This window comes from Entelurus aequoreus, linkage group LG13 (assembly GCF_033978785.1).
Source record: "Entelurus aequoreus isolate RoL-2023_Sb linkage group LG13, RoL_Eaeq_v1.1, whole genome shotgun sequence".
Taxonomy (NCBI): domain Eukaryota; kingdom Metazoa; phylum Chordata; class Actinopteri; order Syngnathiformes; family Syngnathidae; genus Entelurus; species Entelurus aequoreus.
Window position 1 is genome coordinate 3,643,669 of NC_084743.1, and position 12,500 is coordinate 3,656,168.

The following is a 12,500-nucleotide window of genomic DNA, read 5'->3' on the forward strand; positions in this document are numbered from 1 at the left end:
AATATGTATTAAATAATATAATATAAAAAATGTATTGCAAAGTTAATAATAAAAAAATAATAATTAATGATATTGAAGTAGTTGTTTTAGATGTATTTATTTTAGGGCTGTCAAAAATAACGATATTTATAAATGCAGATTATGATTAATGAATCAAACAATTAATTAAATAAATATTGATTAAAAAAAGTAATAATTAAATGTACTAAATATGTATTAAATAATATAATATAAAAAATAAATTTTACATTTAATAATAATTAAAAAAATAATTAATGATATTGAAGTAGTTGTTTTAGATGTATTTATTTTAGGGCTGTCAAAAATAACGATATTTATGAACGCAGATTATGATTAATGAATCAAACAATTAGTTAAATAAATATTGATTAAAAAAGTAATAATTAAATGTATTAAATATGTATTAAATAATATAATATAAAAAATGTATTGCACATTTAATAATAAAAAAATAATAATTAATGATATTGAAGTAGTTGTTTTAGATGTATTTATTTTAGGGCTGTCAAAAATAACGATATTTATAAACGCAGATTATGATTAATGAATCAAACAATTAATTAAATAAATATTGATTTAAAAAAGTAATAATTAAATGTACTAAATATGTATTAAATAATATAATATAAAAAATGAATTGCACATTTAATAATAATAAAAAAATAATTAATGATATTGAAGTTGTTGTAGTAGATGTATTTATTTTAGGGCTGTCAAATATAACGATAATTATAAACGCAGATTATGATTAATGAATCTAACAATTAGTTAAATACATATTAAAATAATACATTTAAAAAAGTAATAATTAAATGTACTAAATATGTATTAAATAATATAATATTAAAAATAAATTGCACATTTAATAATAATGAAAAAATTATTAATGATATTGAAGTAGTTATTTTATATGTATTTATTTTAGGGCTGTCAAAAATAACGATAATTATAAACGCAGATTATGATTAATGAATCTAACAATTAGTTAAATACATATTAAAATAATACATTTAAAAAAGTAATAATTAAATGTACTAAATATGTATTAAATAATATAATATTAAAAATAAATTGCACATTTAAAAATAATGAAAAAAGTATTAATGATATTGAAGTAGTTATTTTATATGTATTTATTTTAGGGCTGTCAAAAATAACAATAATTATAAACACAGATTATGATTAATGAATCAAAGAATTAGCTAAATACATATTAAAATAATACATTTAAAAAAATAATAATTAAATGTACTAAATATGTATTAAATAATATAATATTAAAAATAAACTGCACCTTTAATAATAATGAAAAAATGATTAATGATATTGAAGTAGTTATTTTAGATGTATTTATTTTAGGGCTGTCAAAAATAACGATAATTATAAACACAGATTATGATTAATGAATCAAACAATTAGTTAAATACATATCAAAATAATACATTTAAAAAAGTAATAATTAAATGTACTAAATATGTATTAAATAATATAATATTAAAAATAAATTGCACATTTAATAATAATGAAAAAATGATTAATGATATTGAAGTAGTTATTTTAGATGTATTTATTTTAGGGCTGTCAAAAATAACGATAATTATAAACGCAGATTATGATTAATGAATCTAACAATTAGTTAAATACATATTAAAATAATACATTTAAAAAAGTAATAATTAAATGTACTAAATATGTATTAAATAATATCATATTAAAAATAAATTGCACATTTAATAATAATGAAAAAATTATTAATGATATTGAAGTAGTTATTTTAGATGTATTTATTTTAGGGCTGTCAAAAATAACGATAATTATAAACGCAGATTATGATTAATGAATCTAACAATTAGTTAAATACATATTAAAATAATACATTTAAAAAAGCAATAATTAAATGTACTAAATATGTATTAAATAATATAATATTAAAAATAAATTGCACATTTAATAATAATGAAAAAATTATTAATGATATTGAAGTAGTTATTTTAGATGTATTTATTTTAGGGCTGTCAAAAATAACGATAATTATAAACGCAGATTATGATTAATGAATCTAACAATTAGTTAAATACATATTAAAATAATACATTTAAAAAAGTAATAATTAAATGTACTAAATATGTATTAAATAATATCATATTAAAAATATATTACACATTTAATAATAACGAAAACATTATTAATGATATTGAAGTAGTTATTTTAGATGCATTTATTTTAGGGCTGTCAAAAATAACGATAATTATAAACGCAGATTATGATTAATGAATCTAACAATTAGTTAAATACATATTAAAATAATACATTTAAAAAAGTAATAATTAAATGTACTAAATATGTATTAAATAATATCATATTAAAAATAAATTGCACATTTAATAATAATGAAAAAATAATTAATGATATTGAAGTAGTTATTTTAGATGTATTTATTTTAGGGCTGTCAAAAATAACGATAATTATAAACGCAGATTATGATTAATGAATCTAACAATTAGTTAAATACATATTAAAATAATACATTTAAAAAAGTAATAATTAAATGTACTAAATATGTATTAAATAATATCATATTAAAAATAAATTGCACATTTAATAATAATGAAAAAATTATTAATGATATTGAAGTAGTTATTTTATATGTATTTATTTTAGGGCTGTCAAAAATAACGATAATTATAAACGCAGATTATGATTAATGAATCTAACAATTAGTTAAATACATATTAAAATAATACATTTAAAAAAGTAATAATTAAATGTACTAAATATGTATTAAATAATATCATATTAAAAATAAATTGCACATTTAATAATAATGAAAAAATTATTAATGATATTGAAGTAGTTATTTTATATGTATTTATTTTAGGGCTGTCAAAAATAACGATAATTATAAACGCAGATTATGATTAATGAATCTAACAATTAGTTAAATACATATTAAAATAATACATTTAAAAAAGTAATAATTAAATGTACTAAATATGTATTAAATAATATAATATTAAAAATAAATTGCACATTTAATAATAATGAAAAAATTATTAATGATATTGAAGTAGTTATTTTATATGTATTTATTTTAGGGCTGTCAAAAATAACGATAATTATAAACGCGAATTAATCGCTTAATTTATTTTGACAGTTCACGCTCCTTTGCCTTAAACGTGCAGATGATCATACCTGAAAGGTGGCACAAGTTATTATACGTTCACTAATAAAGCCAATGCATACAAAGATGACACATTTCACTTTAGATCAAACTGGTGAAGAAATAAATAATGTGCAATCATGTAAAACATATTAAAAATGTTCTTGGAGAATATTCTGACAGTCAAATTGTGTCCAAATGTTGGTGAAGTTCATTTGAAATATGCAAGTGAGTGGGATTAATTATGATTCATCAAATTTCTAAAGAATATAATTTCTGTATTAAAACTGAAATATATTCATTTGACAGCACTATTTTATTTTGAGTCTGGGCGAAGAAGATGGACGGATCATCCTTCAGCAAATATGAGTAATTACACACATAGTAGCAGAAGGCGTGTATGAATGTCTTATTTTGAAAGGAACCTCGCGTGTGACTGGCAGCTGACCTGCTGAAAGGCGGTCACTTTCCTGGCGACGGTGGATGGAACTTCCTGCTCGCAGTGAGAGCTGCGGGCGAAGGGCTGCCAAAGGTCTGAGTCGTCCAACGCCAGCGTCTGATAGAGGGCCGGGAACGTAGCCTGGGAGGGATGGACGGACGGCCGAGGAGTTAACAAGCGCTGAGGACGCGTTACGAGGTGAGTTCAAATCTTGAGACGGACAAAAGACATTCCAGTTGTACGACACAGAAGTAACTCAACATACCAACTCAACTGGTGCCTCTAATCAGCGTCGCCCAATGAAATAATAATAATAATAATAATAATAATAATAATAATGAATTGAAATCTATTTATTGTGTGCTTGGCCCACACAAAATACCACCATTTTATAACATGTCACTTTTAAAAAGAGGTAGATAATAAATATGAAATGAAACACAACAAAGCTCGTTTATTAGACTTCATCTTCATTAGCCAAACTGCTTTGTGTTTTATATTGATGTCAAAAAGTAAACATGTTGTGGATTTGTTCATTTCGCAAATTTACTTTGAAAACCATTCATGTGACACCGCACTATTGTTCATGTTTTATTGTGTATAAGTACTTCCTGTACGACATATTTCTGCTCAAACTCTTAATGGATATGTCCCAATACAGCATCTACATGTATATGTACATGTACATGACTTTAAAAAATACTTCTCTCTGTTAAAATGTAAAAATAGAGATAAAGGCATCATGTAATGTGAAAAGGCTGACATTACATATATATATATATATATATATATATATATATATATATATATATATATATATATATATATATATATATATATATTATATATATATATATATATATATATATATATATATATATATATATATATATATATATATATATATATACTGATGGGTCATGGCAGAAATGTTTATAAAACAATCTTGCTTTCCTTCATACTTCCTTTCAAACGAGCCGTTTGAAATTTGCTCCATTGTGACGTTATCTCCATTTGTAGTCAAGTTTTAGCCCAAGACCTTTGCACGAGTCTGCCATTCTAGTTGTAGTCAATAAGCTCCTTATTTCTCTCCATCCTCTTGTTGCGGGGCAGACTGGCTCGTACATGCACATGCATTCTCCGCCGTTGGCATTTCTAATACAAAGTAGCGTATAGTTCCAACTTATACAAGGCAAAAACTGATTTTCAAGGTAAAAACTGATTTTCAAGGTAAAAAATGATTTTCAAGGTAAAAAATAATTTTCAAGGCAAAAAATGATTTTCAAGGTAAAAAATTATTTTCAAGGTAAAAAATGATTTTCAAGGTAAAAAATAATTTTCAAGGCAAAAACTGATTTTCAAGGTAAATTATTTTCAAGGTAAAAAATTATTTTCGAGTTAAAAGTTGATTTTCAAGGCAAAAAATTATTTTAATGGTAAAAAAAATGTTTCAAGGTAAAAAATGATTTTCAAGGTAAAAAATGATTGAGTTAAAATTTGATTTTCAAGACAAAAAATTATTTTGAAGGTAAAAAATGATTTTCAATGTAAAAAATGATTTTCAAGTTAAAAGTTGATTTTCAATGTAAAAAATGATTTTCAAGTTCAAAGTTGATTTTCAAGGCAAAAAATGATTTTGAAGGTAAAAAATGATTTTCAAGGCAAAAAATGATTTTCAAGGTAAAAAATGATTTTCAAGGCAAAAAATTATTTTCAAGGTAAAAAATGATTTTCTAGGTAAAAAAATATTTTCAAGTTAAAAGTTGATTTTCAAGGCAAAAAATGATTTTCAAGGTAAAAAATGATTTTCAAAGTAAAAAATGATTTTCAAGTTAAAATTTGATTTTCAAGGCAAAAAATGATTTTCAAGGCAAAAAATAATTTTCAAGGTAAAAAATAATTTTCAAGGCAAAAACTGATTTTCAAAGTAAAAAATTATTTTGAAGGTAAAAAATTTTCAAGGCAAAAAATTATTTTCAAGGCAAAAACTGATTTTCAAGGTAAAAAAAAATTTCAAGGTAAAAAATGATTTTCAAATTAAAAGTTGATTTTCAAGGCAAAAAATGATTTTCATAGTAAAAAAAAATTTTCAAGGTAAAAAATGATTTTCAAGGCAAAAAATGATTTTCAAGTTGAAATTTGATTTCCAAGGCAAAAAATGATTTTCAAGGCAAAAAATGATTTTCAAGTTGAAATTTGATTTTCAAGGCAAAAAATGATTTTCAAGGCAAAAAATTATTTTGAAGGTAAAAAATGATTTTCAAGGTAAAAAATTATTTTCAAGGCAAAAAACTATTTTCAAGGTCAAAAATTATCTTCAAGGTAAAAAATTATTTTCAAGTTAAAATTAGATTTTCAAGGCAAAAAATTATTTTCAAGGCAAAAAAATATTTTCAAGGTAAAACATTATTTTCAAGGCAAACAGATTTTCAAGGTAAAAAATGATTTTCAAGTTAAAAGTTGATTTTCAAGGCAAAAAATGATTTTCAAGGTAAAAAATGATTTTCAAAGTAAAAAATGATTTTCAAGTTCAAATTTGATTTTCAAGGCAAAAAATGATTTTCAAGGTAAAAAATTATTTTCAAGGCAAAAAACTATTTTCAAGGTAAAAAAATATTTTCAAGGTAAAAAAAATATTTTCAAGTTAAAATTAGATTTTAAAGGCAAAAAATTATTTTCAAGGCAAAAAAATATTTTCAAGGTAAAACATTATTTTCAAGGCAAACAGATTTTCAAGGTAAAAAATGATTTTCAAGTTAAAAGTTGATTTTCAAGGCAAAAAATGATTTTCAAGGTAAAAAATGATTTTCAAAGTAAAAAATGATTTTCAAGTTCAAATTTGATTTTCAAGGCATAAAATGATTTTCAAGGTAAAAAATTATTTTCAAGGCAAAAAACTATTTTCAAGGTAAAAAAATATTTTCAAGGTAAAAAAAATATTTTCAAGTTAAAATTAGATTTTCAAGGCAAAAAATTATTTTCAAGGCAAAAAAATATTTTCAAGGTAAAACATTATTTTCAAGGCAAACAGATTTTCAAGGTAAAAAATGATTTTCAAGTTAAAAGTTGATTTTCAAGGCAAAAAATGATTTTCAAGGTAAAAAATGATTTTCAAAGTAAAAAATGATTTTCAAGTTAAAAAATTTAAGACAAAAACTGATTTTCAAGGTAAAAAAAAATGTTCAAGGTAAAAAATGATTTTCAAATTAAAAGTTGATTTTCAAGGCAAAAAATTATTTTCATTGTAAAAAAAAAATTTTCAAGGTAAAAAATGATTTTCAAGTTGAAATTTGATTTTCAAGGCAAAAAATTATTTTGAAGGCAAAAAATGATTTTGAAGGTAAAAAATTATTTTCAATGTAAAAAAGGATTTTCAAGATAAAAGTTGATTTTCAAGGCAAAAAATTATTTTGAAGGTAAAAAATAATTTTCAAGGCAAAAAATAATTTTCAAGGTAAAAAAATAATTTTCAAGTTAAAATTTGATTTTCAAGGCAAAAAAATATTTTCAAGGTAAAACATTATTTTCAAGGCAAACAGATTTTCAAGGTAAAAAATGATTTTCAAGTTAAAAGTTGATTTTCAAGTTAAAAGTTAATTTTCAGGCAAAAAATTATTTTCAAGGTAAAAAATGATTTTCAAGTTAAAATTTGATTTTCAAGGTAAAACATTATTTTCAAGGCAAACAATGATTTTCAAGGCAAAAAATGATTTTCAAGGTAAAAAATGATTTTTAAGGTAAAAAATGATTTTCAAGTTAAAATTTGATTTTCAAGGCAAAAAATGATTTTCAAGGTAAAAAATGTTTTTCAAGTTAAAAGTTGATTTTCAAGGCAAAAAAATATTTTCAAGGTAAAAAATTATTTTCAAGGCAAACAGATTTTCAAGGTAAAAAATTATTTTCAAGTTAAAAGTTGATTTTCAAGGCAAAAAATGATTTTCAAGGTAAAAAATTATTTTCAAGTTAAAAGTTGATTTACAAAGGAAAAAAATATTTTCAAGGTAAAAAATGATTTTCAAATTAAAAGTTGATTTTCAAGGTAAAAACTGATTTTCAAGGTAAAAAAATATTTTTAAGGTAAAAAAGTATTTTCAAGACTCGCTATGGAAGCGCTGACGGGCAGACGACGCTCTCAAGGTGGAGGCACGTAAACAAAACCGCCCAAAAACCAGTCCGAACACATAATCTCTGCAACATTTTGACCAAAGAACCACCTTTACATATTATGTAGACCACAAGGAAGTCTTTAAATGTGTTGTGTTCACCTTAAAAACTGCCACTGATCTGTGTCTTTCCTGATGAATCCAGGACGGGAAGTCCTGGGAGTGGGCAAAAAGGAAACAAAGGTTTGTTGGAGCGGTCTGTTGTTTTCCTGCAAACTGCAGAAGAGAACTCGTACCTCTTCTCTAAACATTTCCCCGACGATGGAGCCGATGAAGACGTCCCATTCCTAAAGCAAAAGTCTTATTTATTGTGTTTGCAACTTAAAACTGCTGGCCAGGTGCAGCGTGGTGACGCGAGTACTCACGTTCTCCTTGAAGAGATCAGGATACATGCCCTTGGAGAAGTGCATGGCAAACATTAACTGGTCAACCTGGCAGACACAGAGAAGGGATTATGAGGGTGGGAACATTACACCATGAAAATCTTTGCTTTCAGTCAAATATACTTCACTAATTGAGCAGCGCCTGCCAAGCTCAAGAGTCTTTGTCTGATGAGGACACATTTTATGCACATTTTGATTTGAAGCGCTGATGAAGCCACTGGTGCTTTGGCAGGAACAACAATGGAGTAAACTGCAGTGCCGAAGATGTTTTACTGTTTTACTTTTAATACAGTTGCAATTAAATTGACATTATGGGGTATTGTCTTTAGAAGTTGGAAGACAAAAATGAATTTATTCCATTTTGGAATAAATTATGAATAATAATATAAATAATAATAAATAATAAGGCTGTAAAATATATATATAATAATATAAATAATAATAAATAATAAGGCTGTAAAATATACATAACATGTGGAAAAAGTCAAGCACAGAGAATACTTTTCGGATGCACTGTATATGTATGGGACATGACATATATACATATATATATATATATATATATATATATACATATATATATATATATATATATATATATATATATATATATATATATATATATATATATATATATATATATACTTCCGGTTCCGGTTCACCGTGCGTGACTGCTCGCCGTCTGTTCGCTGTTGCGAAAAAGCTAAGTAGCGCTCTATCTGTGTGCTTTTAATTGTTCTACAGCTTTCTTTATCACTTCTCAAACATTTTTAGTGGTACTATTTAACTTGCAAATCACCCGATCTCTGTCCCACCACCCTTTCCTCAGCTAGCCAGCTGCTAAGCTAGCGCGGAGAAAGGCAGCGCCGGTCAGTAAGAAGCTACTCCTACAGACCGCGACCACTTCCCTGAGGACAGCAGGAACTTCACTCGGTGACAGAAAACACTGTGAGTAATGGCTTCCTGCGCGTCTTGCACCATACTCACGGAGAGGTTGGCTCTGCTAGAGGGCCGTGTCCGCCAGTTAGAGCAGAGTAATGTCGTAACTTTAGATGTTGCGGACACATCTGCTAGCGTTAGCTGTAGCGAGCTAACTAGCCCAGCTTGTAGCAGTCCTAAGCGGCCTACAAGCTACGGTGTACCGGTTGAGACGCATAATAGATTTAGCTCTTTAGCTAGTCCTACACCCCAGTCTACCGGGCACCACACCTTAGTTATAGGGGACTCCATCACCCGAAACATAAAGCTTAGCAAACCAGCCACAATAAAGTGTATCCCCGGGGCCAGAGCACCTGACATTGAAGCTAATCTTAGGGAGCTAACTCGCAACAGGCCTAGTAAACACGTACGACAGGCTAATCGCACCACTAATTATGCGAATATAGTTGTACACGTTGGCTCCAATGACACTAGAATGAGACAGTCAGAGATTACAAAGAGAAACATAGCCAGGACTTGTGATCTCGCCAGAAAGATGTCCAGGCATCGAGTAATTGTCTCTGGCCCCCTGCCTGCGAGAGGCAATGATGAGAGATATAGCAGATTAGTCTCGCTTAACAAGTGGTTGGCTAGCTACTGTAGGACGCAGGGACTAACGTTTATTGATAACTGGCCCTCTTTCTGGGGCAAACCAGGCTTGCTGATGAGAGACGGCCTTCACCCTAACCAGGAAGGCGCCATCATCCTGTCTAGAAACATAGACTACTATTTAAGTCTCACTTGACTGACTACACTAGAGCAAGCCCGGTCACAGGCAATTACAATGTCTGTTAGTCCGGGTGAGGAGTCAGTTAAGCTAGAACTAGCCAGCGCCAGGCTGGATAATCCATGTACGCATAGCAATTCTCTTAGAATAATACACAATTCACATAATGTTTTTTCTGTTGTGTCTGTGTCAGAGGTGGACATGCATTCTACTGAGGTGGCAAATTATGATATGTCCAGTCTATTGCAGCACCAAGCAAACAATCGGAAAATTCCCGTCATATCAATTCCTAGATATGGTCGAAACTATTTAAAGTGCACTACGCATAATAAACGCAACATTGTTAATATTGCCACTACGGATAATCTTAACAAAAACTCGTCAAAACAGCCCAATACCTATAATATGGGCTTTTTAAACATAAGATCATTGTCTCCCAAGGCGTTATTGGTTAATGAGGTCATTAGAGACAACAATCTTAACGTCATTGGTCTTAGCGAAACCTGGCTCAAACCGGACGAATTTTTTGCGCTCAATGAGGCATCTCCTCCTAACTATACGAATGCGCATGTTGCCCGCCCTCTTAAAAGGGGAGGGGGTGTCGCACTAATATACAATGAAAATTTCAACCTTACCCCTAACCTAAATAATAAATATAAATCGTTTGAGGTGCTTACTATGAGGTCCGTCACACCGCTACCTCTCGACCTGGCTGTTATCTACCGCCCCCCTGGGCCCTATTCGGACTTTATCAGTGAATTCTCAGAGTTCGTTGCTGATCTAGTGACGCACGCCGACAATATAATCATAATGGGGGACTTTAATATCCATATGAATACCCCATCGGACCCTCAGTGCGTGGCGCTCCAAACCATAATTGATAGCTGTGGTCTTACACAAATAATACATGAACCCACGCATCGCAACGGTAATACAATAGATCTAGTGCTTGTCAGGGGTGTCACCACCTCCAAAGTTATGATACTTCCATATACTAAAGTAATGTCCGATCATTACCTTATAAAATTTGAAGTTTTGACTCTTTGTCAACAAGCTAATAATAATAATAACTGCTATAGCGGCCGCAACATTAATGCTGCCACAACGATGACTCTTGCTGACCTACTGCCTTCGGTAATAGCACCATTCCCAAATTATGTCGGCTCTATTGATAAACTCACTAACAACTTTGACGATGCCTTGCGCGAAATTATTGATAGTATAGCACCGCTAAAGCAAAAAAGGGCCCCTAAAAGGCGCACCCCATGGTTTACAGAAGAAATTAGAGCTCATAAATTATCATGTAGAAAACTGGAACGCAAATGGCGCGCGACTAAACTTGAGGTTTTCCATCAAGCATGGAGTGATAGTTTAATAACTTATAAACGCATGCTTACCTTAGCTAAAGCTAAATACTACTCAAATCTCATCCGCCTCAACAAAAACGATCCTAAATTTCTGTTTAGTACAGTAGCATCGCTAACCCAACAAGGGACTCCTCCCAGTAGCTCCACCCACTCGGCAGATGATTTTATGAATTTCTTTAATAAGAAAATTGAACTCATTAGAAAGGAGATTAAAGACAACGCATCCCAGCTACAACTGGGTTCTATTAACACAAATACGACTGTATATACGACGGACACTGCCCTCCAAAATAGTCTCTCTATTTTTGATGAAATAACATTAGAGGAATTATTACAGCGTGTAAGTGGGATAAAACAAACAACATGTTTACTTGACCCACTTCCTGGGAAACTTATCAAGGAACTGTTTGTATTATTAGGTCCATCAGTGTTAAATATTATAAACTTATCACTTTCCTCCGGCACTGTTCCCCTAGCATTCAAAAAAGCGGTTATTCATCCTCTGCTCAAAAGACCTAACCTCGATCCTGACCTCATGGTAAACTACCGACCGGTCTCCCACCTTCCGTTTATTTCCAAAATTCTCGAAAAAACTGTTGCACAGCAGCTAAATGAACACTTAGTGACTAACAATCTCTGTGAACCTTTTCAATCCGGTTTCAGGGCAAATCACTCTACGGAGACAGCCCTCGCAAAAATGACTAATGATCTATTGCTAACGATGGATTCTGATGCGTCATCTATGTTGCTGCTTCTTGATCTTAGCGCCGCTTTCGATACCGTCGATCATAATATTTTATTAGAGCGTATCAAAACACGTATTGGTATGTCAGACTTAGCCTTGTCTTGGTTTAACTCTTATCTTACTGACAGGATGCAGTGCGTCTCCCATAACAATGTGACCTCGGACTATGTCAAGGTAACGTGCGGAGTTCCCCAGGGTTCGATTCTTGGCCCTGCACTCTTTAGTATTTACATGCTGCCGCTGGGTGACATCATACGCAAGTACGGTGTTAGCTTTCACTGTTATGCTGATGACACTCAACTCTACATGCCCCTAAAGCTGACCAACACGCCGGACTGTAGTCAGCTGGAGGCGTGTCTTAATGAAATTAAACAATGGATGTCCGCTAACTTTTTGCAACTCAACGCTAAGAAAACGGAAATGCTGATTATCGGTCCTGCTAGACACCAACATCTATTTAATAATACCACCTTAACATTCGACAACCAAACAATTAAACAAGGAGACTCGGTAAAGA

General features: G+C 29.5%; 1 protein-coding gene across 5 annotated transcripts in view; it reads right to left on the minus strand.

Annotated features, from left to right (window-relative positions):
• dync2h1 (dynein cytoplasmic 2 heavy chain 1) overlaps positions 1-12,500 on the minus strand; it is a 303,505-nt gene that overhangs the window by 82,275 nt on the left and 208,730 nt on the right. For all 5 annotated transcript variants that reach the window (XM_062067256.1, XM_062067259.1, XM_062067258.1 and 2 more), the window contains 4 exons: positions 8,149-8,214; positions 8,020-8,070; positions 7,886-7,939; positions 3,630-3,761 (listed from right to left, as the gene is read on the minus strand). In XM_062067256.1, coding sequence (XP_061923240.1) covers positions 3,630-3,761; positions 7,886-7,939; positions 8,020-8,070; positions 8,149-8,214 — 303 coding nt within the window. The remainder of the gene's footprint in view (positions 1-3,629; positions 3,762-7,885; positions 7,940-8,019; positions 8,071-8,148; positions 8,215-12,500) is intronic.